General features: G+C 38.8%; 1 protein-coding gene across 2 annotated transcripts in view; it reads left to right on the top strand.

The window, feature by feature from the left end:
* IFRD1 (interferon related developmental regulator 1) overlaps nucleotides 1–17,732 on the top strand; it is a 32,528-nt gene extending 14,796 nt beyond the window's left edge. For both annotated transcript variants that reach the window (XM_002712045.5, XM_008258392.5), the window contains exons 6-12: nucleotides 508–558; nucleotides 642–820; nucleotides 912–1,020; nucleotides 8,475–8,609; nucleotides 11,127–11,255; nucleotides 11,660–11,755; nucleotides 16,862–17,732. In XM_002712045.5, the coding sequence (XP_002712091.1) occupies nucleotides 508–558; nucleotides 642–820; nucleotides 912–1,020; nucleotides 8,475–8,609; nucleotides 11,127–11,255; nucleotides 11,660–11,755; nucleotides 16,862–16,951 (789 nt within the window). In that variant the 3' untranslated portion in view covers nucleotides 16,952–17,732. The remainder of the gene's footprint in view (nucleotides 1–507; nucleotides 559–641; nucleotides 821–911; nucleotides 1,021–8,474; nucleotides 8,610–11,126; nucleotides 11,256–11,659; nucleotides 11,756–16,861) is intronic.
* Nucleotides 17,733–19,884: the final 2,152 nt, after the last annotated feature.

The following is a 19,884-nucleotide window of genomic DNA, read 5'->3' as shown; positions in this document are numbered from 1 at the left end:
AAAAATCAAAGAAATCTTAGTATGTTTTAAAGATCTAAAGATGATTTATTTTGCAAAGAGTGAGTGAGCTTCTTCCTCTCAAATGTTTGTTTCATTGAATTGAAGTTTGAAATGACCTGATAGGCACTGCTACTATATACAAAAGCAAACAGGGAATAGTTAATTTACCCTTTCAGAATGCTTTTTATATAGATTAAGAAAAAAATCATTCAGTAATTTGAAATAATTTAGGAATTAGGTACTTAATTTGTATGCATTTCTCCCTTTAGTTTTGAGACCTGAGAAGAACAGAATCATTTTCCTAAAGTTATGTTGTGAGTTTTGTAGCACAGGTGGAGTTGAAATTGACTACTCTGCCCTGCTAAATTCTGTACTTGGGCCCTAATACAGCTATGTAGATAGGAAAATCTTCATATTCAGTTATAAAGGCAGGAAGATTTAGAATTAATAAGAAATAAAATTGCAAACAGTAATGTCTGTATGTGTTCTGTGATTTTTTTTTTTCAGTGTGCGACTTGCTTTGGTGTTTGCTGTTTTATTGCCACAGATGACATTACTGTAAGTAGAGACCTTTGATGCCAGTTATCTGTTGTTGTTTCTGATTTAGGATGATTGTCTTACTTCATATTCTTATGCATTAGGAGCTGTATTCAACTCTAGAATGTTTGGAAAGTATCTTCACCAAGTCCTATATCAAAGAGAAAGACACTAATGTTCTCTGCAGCACCCCTAGCACAGTGCTTCATATCAGCTCGCTGCTTGCCTGGACATTGTTACTGACCATATGCCCAATCAGCGAGGTTAAGAAAAAGCTTGAAATGTATGTATCTTCAGTTTCACATTTTATAAAAGCTGTGGTTAGCTGGGCTAATTGGTTTGCATTCATATAGTAACGACTGACTCTTTTCTAGGCATTTTCATAAACTTCCAAGCCTCCTCTCTTGTGATGATGTAAACATGAGAATAGCTGCTGGTGAATCTTTGGCACTTCTTTTTGAGTTGGCCAGAGGGATTGAGAGTGTAAGTACATAATTGGCAGAGGAGAAAGTTGGTGTCACAGGGACCATTCTTCCATCATTACCTTCTCAGTGAAAAACTGGATCATAACTTTAGAGCACAGCCAGAGAACCTGTGATTGATTGCCCTACTTCTTGGCAGTTTTGATACAGGCCTCCTGAGAGCATAAACCAGTAGGTTGGTGGAGAAATATTTGAGTGTCGTTCAATTGATTATTATTAGTTAATTATAAATGTAATGTTAATACTTGACTATTGCTGTCTATAGAACTGAAGTTTAGGGATCCTGTTAATTCAGCTGTCTGAAACTGCTTGGATTTATGACACCTGACACATTACGGTAATTCAGGCATGTGGTATTTTATGATAAGTGTCAGACAAATGGATGAAATATTAAGCCAGTATAGCTTTGGGATGAGACAAGTTCAGAACTTCTCTACATCAAAGATGGCAATAAACATTGTCCTTTAGAATGGGGCAGGTGCTTTGTAGCTTGTAGATGATGCCATGGCCTGGCTTTCCAAGGTATTGAGTTTGTGATAGTTGAATCAACTGCTCCAGGTTGCTTCATACTGTTCTAGGTTTAGCACTGCATGCCTTGTATTCCAGGAAAGCCCTTTTCTCCATCAGTCTCTGGGGCACTTGGCAACCTTACTGTGTGTTCCCTAGGCTGACAGTTGCAGAAAGAAAGGATTGCCTCAGATAAGGGGGAATTTGTTTTTGGATACATTATCTGGATAGGATGCTGATATTTAGAATTTCACAGCAACTTGTAGTGCCCCGACACTGAGGATTCAGTGAAGAAACCCAAATATATGGGAAATGAATAACTGAATAGGAGATAGAATTGGGTTGCTTACTAGATGCCTTCTAACCGAAGGAGAATATACTTCCATAACAAAAGTTTTTTGCATTTACTGAAGTTATATAACAATGAATACTTCCAGATAAGGTTAAGGCAGTGTTCTGGTTTACCTCCTGTATTTAGTCCTTTGCATTCCATTCTAGGCTGCTTGCATTTTACAAAGGTTTAGACTCTTAAAATGTATATATATGTGAAGTGTCTATGTCCAGCCTCCCTGCCCCCATCCCCATTCTTTTGGAAGGATAATCGGTAAGAATGGAAAATCAGTTAATGCAGTCTATAATGATTGTCTTTATGTGAGAAATTGAACTCATTTAGTAATCAATTTAATTTTATTGAGTTGGTTAATGGTTCCTCAACTTCAGGCACAGAAACCAGATGTGCTAATTTTTTAATCTTGTTTCCTCTACTGGCTGAGAACAGCAGTTTCATATTTTTCCTTTGAAATGCATCTTAAAAGTAACGTAATAATGCAATTTAAATTGTACATGTTGAATTTGTTTACATTGAACATTGCATGTTATTGCCCATGGATCTTGTGTTCTGTGATTTAGTAAATTATATTGGATAGCCAAGAAGACTCATCTAAACGTTTTTAATTTGACTTAAATAAGTGTTTTGCATATGTGGTGGTGGTAGTTACAGGGTATTAAAATCAGTTTAGTGAAGCTATTGATAAAATACTTAGCAAAATTTACAGTAGAGTTCTAGTAGCAAATGGGTGACATTGAATTATTTAAAGCCTTTTGCTGTTGTGATTATTTCATGACATTTTTAACCTGGAAATTAGCAGTGTGAAGAATTCTGCCTGCAAGACTTAGAAAAAATTTTTGAAGAGCTGACTTGAAGGTTGGATTTTAAAGAATGAGTTGGTTAAATATTAATGATAACTGTTCAAAGTTGAAATTAAGAATTATTAACCCTTTGTGAGAGTTTCCTGGCTTACTGTGTGTATTTGCCATACAACCTGCTGCATTAGAGTGGACTCAGAAGCCATGCTGCCTAGGTTCAGAGCTCTCTTCTACCCTTAGGAGTTGGACAGTGTTGGGCAACTTCCTTGTGCCTCAGTGTCCTTGTCTTTACAATGATGACAGTAATAGTGACTGCCTCATAGAATTGTTGAGCATGTGTGATGAATGTGGTACAAGTAGTAGCTGTGACTGCTAAGTGTTGACAGAATTGAGTATTGCCTTTTCCCCCTCCAATATGAGTTTCCTAGTGGCCTTTCAGGGGCTCTGGGGTAACTTAAAATAAGGCAGCGACTATTTGGTGGGCAGATTTATAGCTCTTTGAGGCCAATTACTTGCTAGTCCAATAGTGACTCAGGAAAATTTACCAAAATACGGTATATTCCCCCATTCTCCAAGGAATCCAAAGACTTAACACACTCCTTGGCAGTAAATCTAAAATCACTTAGATTCAGAAGGGGCATGATAACATTCCTTTTGTTTCCTACTTTTGCTTATAGGATAACTGCCTGCGAAACTGTCTCCGTACCTGGACAAAAGTAGTCTGTTTTGATTAGCAGGGAAAAGAAAGAGTCTTTGTGTTTGAATAGGGTCAAATGAACCCATTCTGTGCAAACTGTTGAAATCTTTACTTAATGTATACTAAACTGATCTTCTGTATATAAAGAAAATTGAAAATGAATCTTGATAAGAATGGAAGGGGAGAGAGAGCGGGAAAGGGGAGGGTTGCGGGTGGGAGGGAAGTCATTGGCGGGGTGGGGGGAGCCAATGTAATCCATAAGCTGTACTTTGGAAATCTATATTCATTAAATAAAAGTTTAAAAAAAATGAACCCATTCTAGAGATATTTGTCAGTATTTTGCAGTGAGTCAGAGAGGAATCAAATTCAGTTTTAATGTTAGACTTCATACTCCTCTATTTCTTAATACTTAGATCTCCAGGGCACAGTTTATTTCATTTTGTTTATAACCAGTGGCCCAGTGCTATCTATATACTAATATCTTGTGACTTTGTCTCTCACCCCATTGGCCTACACTCCCAGAAGTTTCCTGTGGTTTCATTTCATCCTAATTCCATTGAGCTTTTGATTCATTATAGTTGTTATTACCTTCAGCTGACCAGTTTGTCATGTTTTTATTGTATTAGATTCAAACAGGCTATGTCCTAACAATAACTTAATGGATGTATATATACTGTGGTTTTTTTTTTTTTTTTTTTTTTTTTTTTTTTTTTACAGGCAGAGTGGACAGTGAGAGAGAGAGAGAGAAAGGTCTTCCTTTTTGCTGTTGGTTCACCGTCCAATGGCTGCCGCGGCCGGTGTGCTGCTGCTGGCACACCGCGCTGATCGGAAGCCAGGAGCCAGGTGCTACCTCCTGGTCTCCCATGCCGGTACAGAGCCATCCTGGGTGCACTTGGGCCATCCTCCACTGCACTCCTGGCCACAGCAGAGAGCTGGCCTAGAAGAGGGGCAACCGGGACAGAATCTGGCGCCCTGACCGGGACTTGAACCCAGGGTGCCGGCGCCGTAGGCGGAGGATTAGCCTATTGAGCTGCGGCGCCGGCTATGTTTTATTTTTAACATTTCATTTAATCCTTATAATAAAGTAACCTGGAGATGAATTAGTATTAGCTGTTTCCATTTTACATGAGGAAACTGAGATGTAGGTTGCTAATGTAATCATTATGCCCAAGGTTTTATGGACCTAATCAGGGAAATGCTTGTGCTTCAAACCTAGGTCTTCTGAATGCAAAACTTTTTTTTTTTTTTTTTAATGACACTGTATTGCCTCTATGGGTGTAATTGCACAGATATTTGAAGGATATAAATTCTATACGGATCCCTCCAAATCAAGAATATTAATATAATCATTCATGCTTTGGAATTTGTTGGGCGGCTTATAATTGCCATCTTATTTAATCCTTACACTCATCATGTGATTAAAACATTCATCATTTCTAAAACTTAATGTAACCGGTAGTAGATTTGAGAATATAATCCAGGACTGTTGATCCTGTTAAGTAATAATGATTGTATTATTATTTTTTTCATTATTGTTAAGAATTAAGAACTTATTGGTATCTCTGGAGGCTCATATTTTATTTGTCCCAGATTATACAGCTTTATTATAAAGGTATCCTAAACTCCAATAGATAGGTTTGTGCATGCTGTTTATGGACGATTTTTGTTATGTATAACATTTTCTTTCTTTTGTTTTTTATAATGCCCAAGCACTTTATGGAAATGATTTCTTAAAACTGTTAACTTATTTTTACAGGTTTTGGTCCTTTATTGAACTCAGAGGTTCAATAAACTATAAACTATAAACTATATTGAATAAACTAGATTAAATTTTACCATTGCTAAAATCATATTATATTGGAGTTTTTCTACCCTGGCACTGTTGATATTTTCAAATGGATAGTTTTTTTTGTTGTTGAGGAGGCTGGAGGCTGTCCTGTGCACTGTAAGATGTTTAGCTGCATCTCTGGCCTCTGCCCACCACGTGCCAACAGCAACTCCCTCCCACATTTTTGTGGCAGCCAACAATGTCTCCAGACAAGGCCACATGTCCCCTTTATGGCAGGATCATTCCCAGTTGAGAATCATTAGCAGTGATTCTCATTTCTTATAAGAAATTAAGATAATGTGGCATTTTCTTAAGTTTTAATTTATTCTTCTATATAGATTTAAAATTTTTTTCCTATGTCTTTTTTTGAGCCTACTGTAAAAAAAAAAGAGGCAGCCAATAAAATGAGAAGTTGCCAGTCCCTCCAGTGTACTTGTTTCTTTTCTTCTTTTTTAAAATTACTTGTTTCTATTTGAAAGGCAGAGAAACAGACACACATAGTTCCCATCCGTGGGCTCATTCCACAGATGCCCACATTGGCCAAGTCTTGGCTTGGCTGACACCGAGAGCTGGGAATGTAATCCAGATCTCCCTTGTGGGTGGCAGGGACCCATCTACTTGAACCGTCACCTGCTGAAATTGGGAGCAGAGCCAGGGCTGGAACCCAGGCACAGTGATGTGAGACGTGGACATCCCAAGCTGCTTCTTAACTGCTAGGCCACATGGCTGTCCCTACAGGTTTCTTTTTTTTTTAATTTTTTTTTTTTTTTGACAGGCAGATATAGGCAGTGAGAGAGAGAGACAGAGAAAAAGGTCTTCCTTCCGTTGGTTCACCCCCCAAATGGCTGCTATGGCCGGTGTGCTGTGCCGATCCGAAGCTAGGAGCCAGGTGCTTCTCCTGGTCTCCTATGCGGGTGCAGGTCCCAAGCACTTGGGCCATCCTCCACTGCCTTCCCAGGCCACAGCAGAGAGCTGGACTGGAAGAGACACCGGGACAAAATCCGGTGCCCCAACTGGGACTAGAACCTGGAGTGCCAGCGCCGCAGGCGGAGGATTAGCCAAGTGAGCTGCGGCGCTGGCCAATCTCTACAGGTTTCTTACAAAGAATACTATTTCCATCCTATTATGTTAGAATGAAATGTATTCAAATTTAAATATGGAGATCAACAGAACTTTGGTCTATTTTAATATCTACATTGTATCTTATTACTGGGTCTTGCCTCTAACTCAGATGTAAGAGACTGAATTAGAACATTTGAGAAAATATTTTCTGGAACAGTTAATGTACAATCTGAAATACTGATGATGTGATAATATCTGTGTACTTAATAACTGAAATATTTATCACATTTATTTCAAGCTTATTTTCGCCAGTGTAGTTTTTTCACTTTAGACATCCAAAGAAATCACATTTATACTTTTTGAGATTAAATATATACACAATTTGAAGAATGCGTAGAATAAGAGCTGCTTTTTTTTTAAATAGAATAAGTCAAATGATTACTACATGTAATGTAAAAAATGCTAAACATATATGAGTAACTAGAATTGAAGATTGCTCATTTTGTACTCTAGTTTTGGTTAACTAAATAAGTTTTTTTTAATTATTTATTTATTTGAGAGGCAGAGTTAGGAGACAGAGATTTTCTTCTTCTTCTGCCTTTTTTTTTTTTTTTTTTTTTTTTTAAATAAAGTCAGAGTTATGCAGAGAGAGGAGGAGAGGCAGAGAGAGAGAGAGATCTTCCATTTGCTGGTTCACTCCCCAATTGGCTGCAACGGCTGGAGCTGCGCCGATCCAAAGCCAGGAGTCAGGAGCTTCTTCCAGGTCTCCCACGTGGATGCAGGGGTCCAAGGACTTGGGCCATCCTCTGCTTTCCCAGACCATAACAGAGAGCTGGATCGGAAGCAGAGCAACTGGGACTCTAACCAGCACCTATGTGCAATGCCAGTACTTTGGGAGGCGGCCTTACCTGCTATGCCACAGTGCGGGCCCCAGAGAGATTTTTCCATCTGCTAGTTCACTCCCCAGATGGTTGCAACAGCTGGAGCTGAGCTGATCTGAAGCCAGGAGAAGTGAGCTTCCTCTGGTTTTCCTCATGGGTACAGGGGCCCATGTGCTTGTGTCATCTTCCACTGCTTTTCCAGGCCATCAGCAGAGAGTTAGATTGGAAGAGGAGCAACTGGGACATAACTGGTGGCCGGATAGGATGCCGGTGCAGCAGGCAGAGGCATAGCCTTCTGCACCACAGCACTGGGCCCCAAATAAATAAATTTCAATCATCTTTTAGGTTTTAATGTGATTGCAAAATGTAGTTAGGGAATAAGAACACCCCAGATAGAGTCCTTGAAATGTACAGCCGTAGTAACTGTGACAAAAAAGCCCTTTATCGGGCCGGCGCCGCGGCTCACTAGGCTAATCCTCCACCTAGCAGCACCGGCACACCGGGTTCTAGTCCCGGTCGGGGCGCCGGATTCTGTCCCGGTTGCCCCTCTTCCAGGCCAGCTCTCTGCTGTGGCCAGGGAGTGCAGTGGAGGATGGCCCAGGTGCTTGGGCCCTGCACCCCATGGGAGACCAGGAAAAGCACCTGACTCCTGGCTCTTGCCATCGGATCAGCGCGGCGGCCATTGGAGGGTGAACCAACGGCAAAGGAAGACCTTTCTCTCTGTCTCTCTCTCTCACTGTCCACTCTGCCTGTCAAAAAAAAAAAAAAAAAAAAAAAAAAAAAAAGCCCTTTATCCTTAGCAAATAGTAATACATTTTGTAGCTTTCCCCTAAAAGGAATAAAAGCATCTGGAGTTAATCACCTGGGCTGTATGTCTGATTTAAATGCTATATTGCTTATTTGAAATATAGCAGTAAATTAGAAACTCAGTGCTTTCAACAGCATTAATGATAACCTTGAACCTTCAGAATAAGAGTAATTGGAATTCTGGGAATGTGTGATTTGGGATTAGAGAGCCAGAGGGTCAAAGCTTTATCAGTAAACATGTATCTGTTTTTCCATGAAATTCTTTGAAACTCTTTTATGCAGTGGGAGCACAAGTAGTATTTGTTGACTGCATCTGGATAAACTTAGAAAGGGAATGTTAATTGTCTTGCGTATCATTGTGTAGTCAGCATTTCTGCATTTAATTTTTACACACAGTAATATAAATGTGTTTATGCATGCCAAAGCCTCTGAACAGCTTAAAGATTTGTGATGCTCTATACAGTTCTAGCTCTAGAAGGGATTAGACATTAAAAAATTCTCAAGACAAAACTGTTTTTCTTGACCAGGACTTTTTTTATGAGGACATGGAGTCTTTGACTCAGATGCTTAGGGCTTTGGCCACAGATGGAAATAAACACCGAGCCAAGGTGGACAAGAGGAAGCAGCGATCAGTTTTCCGAGATGTCCTGAGGGCTGTGGAGGTAAGCTGCTAAAATGCTCTTAATAGCTCTGGCTGCTTTTTGGCAGATGGGTCGTTTTGTTGATTGGATTTTCCCTTTGATCAAAAGAATTTCTTCATTTTGAGACCCAGGTCTTCAACAGCAGACGTGCAGGCTACTTCTTTTTTCTTTTTTTTAAACAAAGGGAACTTTATGCTGATGTATAAAACTAATTATTTTTCTTTAAAAAACCATGGTGGTAGAAATGTATTTCATCTTGATACACCTGACATTATTTAAGCGATGCTGTGTGACACACCAGTACATACTTGCATACAATTTTTTTAATAAATATAATAAACTCAGTTTCTAACTTAACTTTGCCTTTAAGCAAGGACCTTATGATGTCTGAAGGAAGGCCAGGAACTAAAAATCACAACCCAGCATTTTACCAGGGACACTTAAAACCACCATCTGACACTTGATTTTGTTCTTTAGTCCTCTCACCTGCTTCAGTCTGTATGGCAAGTAAATTGATTCAGAAACCTTCAGGTATTAGAATGCTTGGTTAAAAGGAGCTATAGGATAAGGGCAGTCTCATTGGAGAACACTGGAGTCTTCTTAATAATGTTTTTCCATTAGCCAGGCAGGAAGTAATTCTTGGATTTAAATGGTATATTTCTGAAACCTTTTCTCTCTGATAGGATATTTCTGTTAAGGATCTGCGTATCTTCAGAGTGTCATTCAGTGTGATGTGTGTGTGAAAATTTAGAATGGGAATTTAAATGAGAGAAGCTAAGGCCCCTCTGCACACCCAGTTTTGTTATATTCCAGTGATTCTCATGTGTACTTTACTTTCCTCATTTTAATTTACTTTTTAAAAGGCTTATTTATTTGAATAGAAGAGCTAGACACAGAGAGAGAGAGAGAGAGAAAGGTCTTGAATCCATTGGATCATGCCATCAGGCCTTAAATGGCTGCACCAACAGGTCTGGGCCAGGCTGGAACTAGCAATTCCATCAGGGTCTCCCACATGGTTAACAGGGGCCCAAGTACTTGAGCCATCTTCTGCTTTCCCAGACACATTAGCAGGGAGTTGGAGTAGAAGTAGAGTAGCTGGGACTTGAACCTGCACTCTGATATGTAGTGGTTTGACCTCCTATGTCAGAATACTGGTGCCATAATCTACTTTTACAAAAGCCAACACTAGCGTATAAATTAGAGATTCACTAGGATCTGTATGTTTTGGTTAATGTGATTCTGATTACATTGCAGTCGTATTTTATATATACTCTGAATTTTATAGTCTAAAAACAATCACAACTTGAGCAGACAAGAATAAGAAGAATTGAAATTATCATTAAGCCATTTTCTTCGAGTAACTATACATTATACCTCTATTTAAAGTTTTTAATTTTCTGGAGTAGATCTGATTTCAGGTTTCCTGTTTTGATGACTCTTTTCTGAGTAGTAGATTGTAAGGGTCAGTAGGAGCTGACAGATGAGCTCCTCAGCACAGGTCAACCCTAGCGCTCAGCACTGATTAATGTGAGAAAGACATAAGTGAAGTTTCATTGTATCCAGCAGGCCTCCTGTACCTGTACTCTGCAGACACGGCTACCTGTGGAAACCATTCTTGTACTGATCTCGCCCTCCTAGCCCTTGCCCAGCCTCTATTCATCTCACTGCCTACTGTTCCACTGGACTCGCTGTTCTCCAGGTGCTGCTTGAGTGCATTGCAGACAGGATCTTCAGAGCTTTTCTTTCTTTCCATGGGAATCTAGTTTTTTGTTTTTGTTTTTTTTGTTGTTGTTGTTGTTTGTTTTTTTTTGGAGTGCCTTGCTTCACTGATGAATCTGTTAAACAAAGGTTGCTCAACTGACATAAAGGATAATTATTTATCCTAAACCTTTCTCGAGGAGCTGGCATTGTGGTACAGCTGGTTTAGCTGTAGCTTGCTTACTTTGGATCCAGCTTCCTGCTAATGCGCCTGGGAAAGCAGCAGAAGATGGCTTTAGTACTTGGACCCTTGCCACCATGTGGGAGATCCACATGGAGCTCCCTGGCCCAAATCTGGCTATTGCAGCCGTTTGGGGAATGAATCAGCAGATGGCAGATCTCTGTCCCTCTGTCTTTCAAATAAATAAATGAACAAATAAACCTTAAGAAACAAAACCAAAAGTTTGTTGAAATTCATGTACTCCTTAAATCAGCAACCATAAGTTTTTCTTATTTCACTTCCATAATAGCTTTTAAACAACAGAATTATCTCCTTTTTTAAAGAAAAATGGGACCTAAGGAATAAAGAACAATAAGTTGCAAAGCAGCAGTTTGAACCCACTGTGCTGTGCCAGATGATTCATTCATACTTAGTTGTGCCTTCAAGTTGAGTACGACATGCAGGATAGTCCTGTATAGTCTGTCCACATTGCAGGTGCGGAATTATCAGGTTAAACCACATTTCAACATGTGTATGTCTGTTTAGAAACTGTGTTTCTCAACATAAGTCTCTTGGAACATTTAAGTGCCTGTGATGATTTTGGTTCTTCCATTGTCTAGGAACGGGATTTTCCAACAGAAACTGTTAAATTTGGTCCTGAACGCATGTATATTGATAGCTGGGTAAAAAAGCACACCTATGACACCTTTAAGGAGATCCTTGGATCTGGGATGCAGTATCACTTGCAGGTAAGTGAATGACATGCTTTCTATGTGTTGCTTTTAAATTCAGGAGCACTCTTCAATGTTGTTCACCTAATTGACTTTTGAAGTTAATTAAATATCCAAAATGCTTCCATATGTTAGGGAACAGCAAATTTATTCTTGAAAGTAAAATTGAGTAGATCTGAAATGTGGTGGGATGTTACTGGTGTCTTTGTATGAAAGCCAATAGCTCAACATAGCTTTCTTGGATTTGAGGCATTAGAAAGGAGTCTGCTGTCATTCTGTGAAACAAAGAAAATAAGTGACCTGAGTTCGTATTTGTAGGTTTCACAGAACTCTGCCCACCCCCATCAGATTCACTCTGTTGTAAAAAAAAGAAAAGCAATGATATTTACACTGAGTCTTAACACCTTTTTCATTCATTTAAGTCAAATGAATTCCTTCGCAATGTGTTTGAGCTGGGACCCCCGGTGATGCTTGATGCTGCAACACTTAAAACGATGAAGATTTCTCGTTTTGAAAGGGTAGGTTTTGTTTTTGTTTTTAATAGAACTAAATGCTTCAAAGAAAGTGGAGCTATAGCTTTGATTTTCTTTGTTGATGGGTATTTTGCAATATCTGCTGATTTGTAGTTTTTCGTGTCATACAGAATAGCTATACTAAGGGTATAAAAACTTTACTACATTTGAGGAGGAGGTTTATACAAAATTTTACCCATAGTCCTAGTATTTTAAATTAAATTATTTTTGTTTTCTTCTGTTCTATAGAGTTTTCATATTTAAGAATAAGTGCTTCTTTTGTTCCAGATAATAGCTTGCTTAGTGAAGTACACCACTCATTTACAAATGAGAAAACTGCTTAGAGTGTAAGGTTAATTAAAAATTAATATTTTCACTTAACATTTCATAAATCCTTAATTATATGTGTCTATTATTATTTTTTAAAGATTTATTTATTTTATTCAAAAGGCAGTTACAGAGATAGAGGGAGAGACAGACCGAGAGATCTTCCATCCTCTGGTTCACTTCCCAGATGGCCACATCAGCTGGGGCTGGTCAGGCTGACGTTGGGAGTCAGGCGCTTCATTCAGGTCTCCCACATAGGTGCAGGGGCCCACAGACTTGTCTTTCCCAGGCACATTAGCAGGGAGCTGGATTGGAAGTGGAGCAGCAGAGGCTTGAACCGGCATGCATGTGGGATGCCAGGGCTGCTGGAAGTGGTTTAACCCACTATGCCACAGTGCTGGCCCTTGTTTTTTATTATTGAGGTGTGATTCACACACCATATTTTTTTGTTGTTGTTGTTGTTTTTGACAGGCAGAGTGGATAGTGAGAGAGAGAGACAGAGAGAAAGGTCTTCCGTTGCCGTTGGTTCACCCTCCAATGGCCGCCGCGGCCGGTGCACCGCGCTGATCCGATGGCAGGAGCCAGGTGCTTCTCCTGGTCTCCCATAGGGTGCAGGGCCCAAGTACTTGGGCCATCCTCCACTGCACTCCCTGGCCACAGCAGAGAGCTGGCCTGGAAGAGGGGCAACTGGGACAGAATCCGGCGCCCCGACCAGGACTAGAACCCGGTGTGCCGGCGCCGCAAGGCGGAGGATTAGCCTAGTGAGCCGCGGCGCCGGCCCACACACCATATTTTAAGGCACACATTATAGCAGCATATGCTACAATGATGATGCTGTGTAGCCCTCCTGACTAGTTAGTTCCAGAGCATTTTTATCACCTCAAAAGAAAGCCCTGTAGTACTTATTAGCTATCTCTCCCTGTCTACGTGACCCCAGCCGCTCACTGGCAGCTGCTAATGTGCTGTCTCTGTGGATGTACCTATTCTAGATAGTTCATTTAAATGAATTATACACCATGTGACCTTTTGTTGTCTGGCTTTTTTCACTTAGCATAGTGTTGCCACTGTTCAGCTACTATCCTTTTTGTGGCTGAATAATACTCCATTGTGTGAATATACCATGTTCTGTTTATTCATGCTGTTTATTTATGCTGATGGGCATCTGGGCTGCTGTCTCCTTCCTTTTGGCCATTGTGTGAATAATGCTGCTCTGAACATTGGCAAGTTTGAGTTTGAATGTCTTTTCAGTTGTGGGGGTGTATACCTGGGACTGGAGTTACTGGGCCATAGGGCAATGATTTATCCTTTTGAGGCACTGCCAACCTGTTGCTCACAGCTGCTATCGCACAGGGTCCAGTTTCTCTACACACTCACCAATACTTGTTAGCCATTTTTTATTTTTAATTAAAGCAATCCTACTGGGTATGAAGTATTTTAATATAACTTTTAATATAACTATTTTATATTTTAATATAACTTTTATATTAAAAATCAGCTTTAAGGCCAAATAATTGATGGTAGGATTTTAAAACCTTAATATTGATGTTAAAATTTCAGTTAATATTAATGTCTGTACATAAATTTCTTTTTAAAGTTATTTCTTTGAAGAAATCTGTGTGGGAATTAAGGGTCAATTTAGGATTTTTGATATATACTGTCAGATTACCTTCTAAAATTATTCTGTCATTTTTACTTGTCTCCAGCCATGAATAAATTCATGTAACTATACAGATTTTTTTAAAAAATTTTCTTTTAATTCTTAGTTTTTAACAGATTCAATGTGATTTGTAGATACAGTTCTAAGAATATAATTGATATTCCCTTCCTCCTTCCGTCCCTTCCTGCCTCCCCCCATTTCCCTCCTACCTTTTTCCTTTTGTTTTTGAGATAACATTTTAAAATTACATTACAGTAAAAAGGCTTAATTTAATACTTTACCAAATAAGAAGTTTAGCAAGTAAAAAGCAGACAGACTCTAGTTTAGTGGGAATATAGACAGTGGCTATAAACAGTAATGGAATGGAAAAATGTCCATTTCACCCATATACAGTAAATTGTTGAGTAATCACAAATTATTTAAACTATGATGTTTTATATATATTTTATAACATATATATGTATTTTATAGCATTCTTAACCACTGATTTGACCGTTCTAAACAAAGTTTTACAAAACTGTATTTGCAACAATAGTGATATACATAGACATTTCTTTGTTTTTTTCTTTGTCTTTTTTTTTTTTTTTAATTTTAACTCCTACATATAAGCGAGAATATGTGGTTTTTGTCTTTCTGGTTCCAGTTATTTCACACTACATGGGTCCTCCAGTTTCATCCATTTTGCTGCAAATGGTAGAATATCATTCTTTTTTTAATAGCTGAATAATATACCAGTATGTATGTATACCATATTTTCTGTATCCATTCGTCTGATGAAGGACACCCTGGTTGGTTCCAAATTTTGGCCATTGTCAACATGGTGGTACAGGTATCTCTGATACATTGTGCTCAAGTCTTTTTGGTATATATCCAGTAGTGGGATTGCTGGATCATATGGCAACTCTCTTTTTCAAAGATATCTCCACACTGTTTTCCACAGTGGCTGCACTAATTGACATTCCCACCAACAGAGTGTAAGTGTTCCCCTTTCTCTACTTTCTTGCCAGTGTTTGCTCTCTGTTTTAGATTTGAGCCATTCTGACAGGGATGAGGAGATATCGCATTGTGGTTTTGATTGCATTTCCCTGATGGTTAGTGATGCTGAGCTTTTTTCCTGTATTGTTGGCCAATCAACTGGATTGGTTGTTTTTCTGTTGTTGAGTTTTTTAAGTTGTTGATGTATTTGGGATATTAAACCTCTGTCAGGTGGTTTGCAAATACTTTTTCCTGTTCTGTTGGATGTCTCTTTACTCTTTGGATCGTTTCCTTTCTGTGCAAAAGCTTCTGAGTTTGAAAGTTCTCATTTGTTTAGTTTTGCTTTTGTTGCCTGTTGCCTGTGCTATGGGCCAAGAAGTCATCCCCCCACATCAGTGTGTTGGAGTGCTTTTCTTCCTTTTTTTTTTTTTTTTTTTTTTTTGACAGGCAGAGTGGACAGTGAGAGAGAGAGACAGAGAGAAAGGTCTTCCTTTGCCGTTGGTTCACCCTCCAATGGCCACCGCGGCCGGTGCACCGCGCTGATCCGATGGCAGGAGCCAGGAGCCAGGTGCTTTTCCTGGTCTCCCATGGGGTGCAGGGCCCAAGCACCTGGGCCATCCTCCACTGCACTCCCGGGCCACAGCAGAGGGCTGGCCTGGAAGAGGGGCAACCGGGACAGAATCTGGCGCCCCGACCGGGACTAGAACCCAGTGTGCCGGCGCCGCTAGGCGGAGGATTAGCCTAGTGAGCCGCAGCGCCGGTCTCTCCCATTTTCTTCCAGCAGTTTCATAGTCTCAGGTATTAAATGGAGGTCTTTGATCCATCTTTAGTTGATTTTTGTATATGGTGAGAGGTATGGATCATTCTTCTGCAGAATACATCGAATTTTGCCAGCACCATTTGTTGAAGAGATTATCATTACTCCACTGTATGTTCTGAGCACTTTTTAAAAAATCAGTTGGCTGTATGTATGTGGATTAATTTCTGGGCTCTCTATTCCATTGATCTATGTATTGGTTTTTATGTTAGTACCAAGCTGTTTTAATTACTGTAGCTTTGTTGTGTGTTTTGAAATCAGGTATCGTGATGCCTCTAGCTTGGTTTTTCTTGCTCAGAATCACTTTGGCTATTCGAGGTCTTTTGTGATTCCATATGAATTTTAGGGTTGTTTTTTCTAACTCTGTTAAGAATGCTATTGGTGTTTTGAAGGGATTGCATTGAATCTGTAAATTGCTTTAGGTGGTATAGACATTTTGATGATATTTTTCTGATCCATGAGCAAGGAATATCATTCCATTTTTTGTATGTTTGATGATGTCTTTCATCAATGTTTGATAATTTTCATTGTAGAAATCTTTTACTTCGGTTAAATTTATTCCAAATATTTGATTTTTTGTGTGTGTGGCTATTGTGAATAGGATTTTTTTCTTGATTTCTCTTTTAGTGACCTCATCATTAGCATACAGAGAAGCTACTATTTTTGGTATGTTTATTTTGTAACCTGCAACTTTACTAACAGCTTTTTTCATGGATGTGTTTAGGTTTTTCCATTTACAGCATCATGTCACCTAGAGACATGGATAATTTGACTTCTTCTGTTCCAATTTTGATGCTCTTTATCTCTTTTTCCTCCCTAATTGCTTTTGCTAAAACTTCCAGTACTACATTGAATAAGAGCAGTGAAAGTGGACATCCTTGTCTTGTTCCAGATCTTAGGGGAACTGCTAGCTATACAGATTTGACAGCAGAGGATCTTATAGTTTTTAAATGTGTTAATTTAATTAGTATTAAAATGACACCCAATCATTTTTTTATTTCAATTGACATGAAAGTTGGGCTTTATAGTTCACGTGACTTATGATTTCTTTTTCTACATCAGATTAAATGTTGATGCCCTTTTACTTATTGGAATTTTCTTGATGTTTGACTTGTTTGATTAATTATTTTCTTAGTATGAAATAACTTCACTTTTTGTGTTAATTTTCTTCTTCATTTCTGTGTGTGGATGTGTTTTATAAACATTTAAGATATTTATAGGGTCAAATTAATTCATTTTTTTTCTTTTTGATGTATTTTTTTATCCTTTGCCCCCACTTTATAAGAACATTTTAAGTCTAACTGATCCACATGTATTTTCTCTTTCTTCATTTCAGCATTTATATAACTCTGCAGCATTTAAAGCTCGAACAAAAGCTCGAAGCAAATGTCGAGATAAGAGAGCAGATGTTGGAGAATTCTTCTAGATTTTCAGCACTTGAAGATTTAAAATTATTTTTCTTTCGTTATTTCTAATGTATTTAAACTTTAGAGACAGTTTTTATATTGGGTCAACTTAGATAATTTTTGTAGCAGGGGTTATATTATAATTTAATATACATATTGCTTATGGTAAGTTCTGATCACTGACTTCTGTGTAAATATAATCAGTAAATATGAATAAAATGTTTGTAATGTTTGGTCCTAATCTATTTATGAAGAGAGCGAAAATACAACATTTCACATGATTTCATGAAAAGAAAAATTATCAGCCAAAGTTTCATTTCTTATACATGTGGTTGTCAAAAATTCAGGTTGATGATAATAATATATACAAATACACTATCTTAAATAAGAGTTCTAGAAAAAATTTTGGGGAGCTAGTTCCTCTGGAGAAGCTGCTGTATTTTTACTTTGAAATGTAAAGTAGTTAACTTTGTCAGTGGATCAGCAAAAGGAATGACGCCACCAGCCCTTTGTCCTGCTTGGGAGTCCACAGAGCCCACGGCGGGTGGGCCAGGTGGTGGCTGATCTTACGCTCTGAGAGCAGCGACCCTGATTTTACCTGCTGAATGAGACCTCGTGCTTTTGACTTTGAAATAAAGACCTTTTCACATGGAATATGCTTCTTTTCTAACCAAATAAACACTATTTATGGTGTTGAGGTAAAACATTCAAAATGGCCAAGCCAGGGAGGGAGGAAGGGAGACAAAACATTATGTATGTGTTCAAAACTGTTAAAATAAATGAAAAAAATGTAGCACAATATAATTGGGATTCAAGTTACTGACTTTTCAGAACATTGTTGCTGCTTGCCCTTGTGGTTTTTTTTTTTTTTAATTGAAAACTAAGTATTAGCATTTTAAATGTTGAACTCTACATTAAAATTGTATAGCAGAAGTCACATATGCAGGTTAGGATCTATAGACTTGTTTCTTTGATAGGCTTGCTGTGGAAAACAGTGAGGGTTGGGGAAGCAGGTATAGAGTGAGCTCCCACAATTACACAATTTTTTCCAAACCACTCTGCCTCCCGTCCCACATCCCCAGCAACTCCTAGATGGAAGGTCTCCAGAACTCTCTAGATGAAAACATTGCCTGGTTTATGGAATCTTTGTTCCCGAGTTCCATCCCTGAAGTGGAAAACAGATTTGGAATCTTAAAACCTGAGTTTATGTATCGTCACTTTATATTCCAAGTAGATTAGAACAATGGGAAAAGATTGCAAGTAGTATTGTACCCCTAATTTTATAGTTTCATATGTGTATATATATATTTTTGTAATGCTTCAGAAAAATTCATTTGAAACAGAAACAGAAAAAGCTATCACACATCTTATGCTGGTTCGTTCCCCAAATGCCTGCAACAACTGGGAGCCAGGAATTTAGTTCGGGCCTCCCACATGCATGGCAAGGACCCAGCCCCTTGAACCTGCCTCCTAGGGTTTGCATTGGCCGGAAGCTGGAATTGGGAGCAGAACTGGGACTCAAGCCCAGGCCCTGCTATGAGATGTGGGCATCCTAAGCAGTGTCCCGACTGCTGAGCCTGCTGCTTACATAACTACAATCAATCACTTTTGATAAAAATGATTTTTTGTGAATGTTACATCAACAGTTTAATAGTATTTAAAGACTGATAAGGAAAAAAGCCTTCTGCTCCATCCTTTGCTGCTCCTCAGTCCCATTCCTGGTGGCATTCAGCCTTCAGTTTTTTCAAGCACCTTGGTTTCAAGTTTTAAGTAATATGCTTTTATGAGTAAGTTATTTCAGGTTTCTAACTTTTGTTAAGTCAACATAATTCTTTGCATTACTGTGATAGAGTTTATATGTTCACTCCCACATAATCCCAGATCAATTTATTAGACAATTCTGTATTTCAGTCTAGTTACTCAGATCTGAGTATACAGTTGCTGTCCTGAGACATCACTATCATGTTGAGGATTTGTTTTCTTGAAAAGCATCCCATGTTTTCTGGACAATTTGTTAGTTTATTTCCTTGTTAAAGTGGAGGATTTCCTTCAGTAGTTTCTTGGGAATAAGTGCATAAGAGGTCAGTTATTTTGCTTATACAGAATTCTAGGTAGGAAGTAAAATTCAGAATAAGAAGATGAATTGACAAGTAGTTGTATTCGAATTAGGAATTCTGAAGGCATCCAGCGTCCTCTTCTCAGCAGAGTATTGAGATGTGCATTTTTTTTTTTTCTGCTTGTGGAATCTGTTCCCAGAGTTCTAAAACTGCACAGTACTCTGCTTTGGTGGGCTTGGCAATGTGGGAAAGAAACCTTTTTAAATCCATTTGAGAGTGAGCATATGCTGCCATCGCTGGTTCACTCTAAATGCTTGCAATGGCCAGAGCTGAAGCCAATCCAGATCTACCATGTAAGTAGCAGAAACACAATGACCTAAGCTGTCACTGCTGCATCCTAGGATCTACACTGGCAGGAAGGTGGTGTCAGAAGCCAGAGCCAGAAGTCAAACTCAGGTTTGAATGTTAACTGCTATGCTCAATGCCTGCTCCCTGGAGAATGCTAAAGTTCTTGGCCCATGAGATTCTGGAACACTTGAATTAAACCGAACATTTTTTTCTCAATCATTTCATTTCTGGGACATTTTCTCAATGTGATTTCCCAATATTTCTATTGAATTTTATTTCTGGCTAACATTAAATTACCTGCCTGTATTCCTTGCTTTCTCCCTGCCTCTAAGTCCTGAGCCTTCCTGAGTTCTATGGCTGTCAGCTCACTCATCAGTGACAGTGCTGCTGAGGCTAGAGGCACTCTCACCTCCTTCCCAATACGTCTATTAAACTCTTCGGTGTGGTTTCTTATTTTCATTCTTTTGGCTTTGTTATTTTTATTCTGCCCCCTTTTTGAGGGTTTGGGAAGAAGAGGGAACAAAAGCATTACTCTGCATATTGAATAT

Source organism: Oryctolagus cuniculus, chromosome 3 (assembly GCF_051225735.1).
Source record: "Oryctolagus cuniculus isolate XC-2025 breed Fujian yellow rabbit chromosome 3, ASM5122573v1, whole genome shotgun sequence".
Lineage (NCBI taxonomy): Eukaryota > Metazoa > Chordata > Mammalia > Lagomorpha > Leporidae > Oryctolagus > Oryctolagus cuniculus.
Note: the sequence above shows the minus strand (reverse complement) of the source record. Positions and strands in the feature narration are given on the sequence as shown.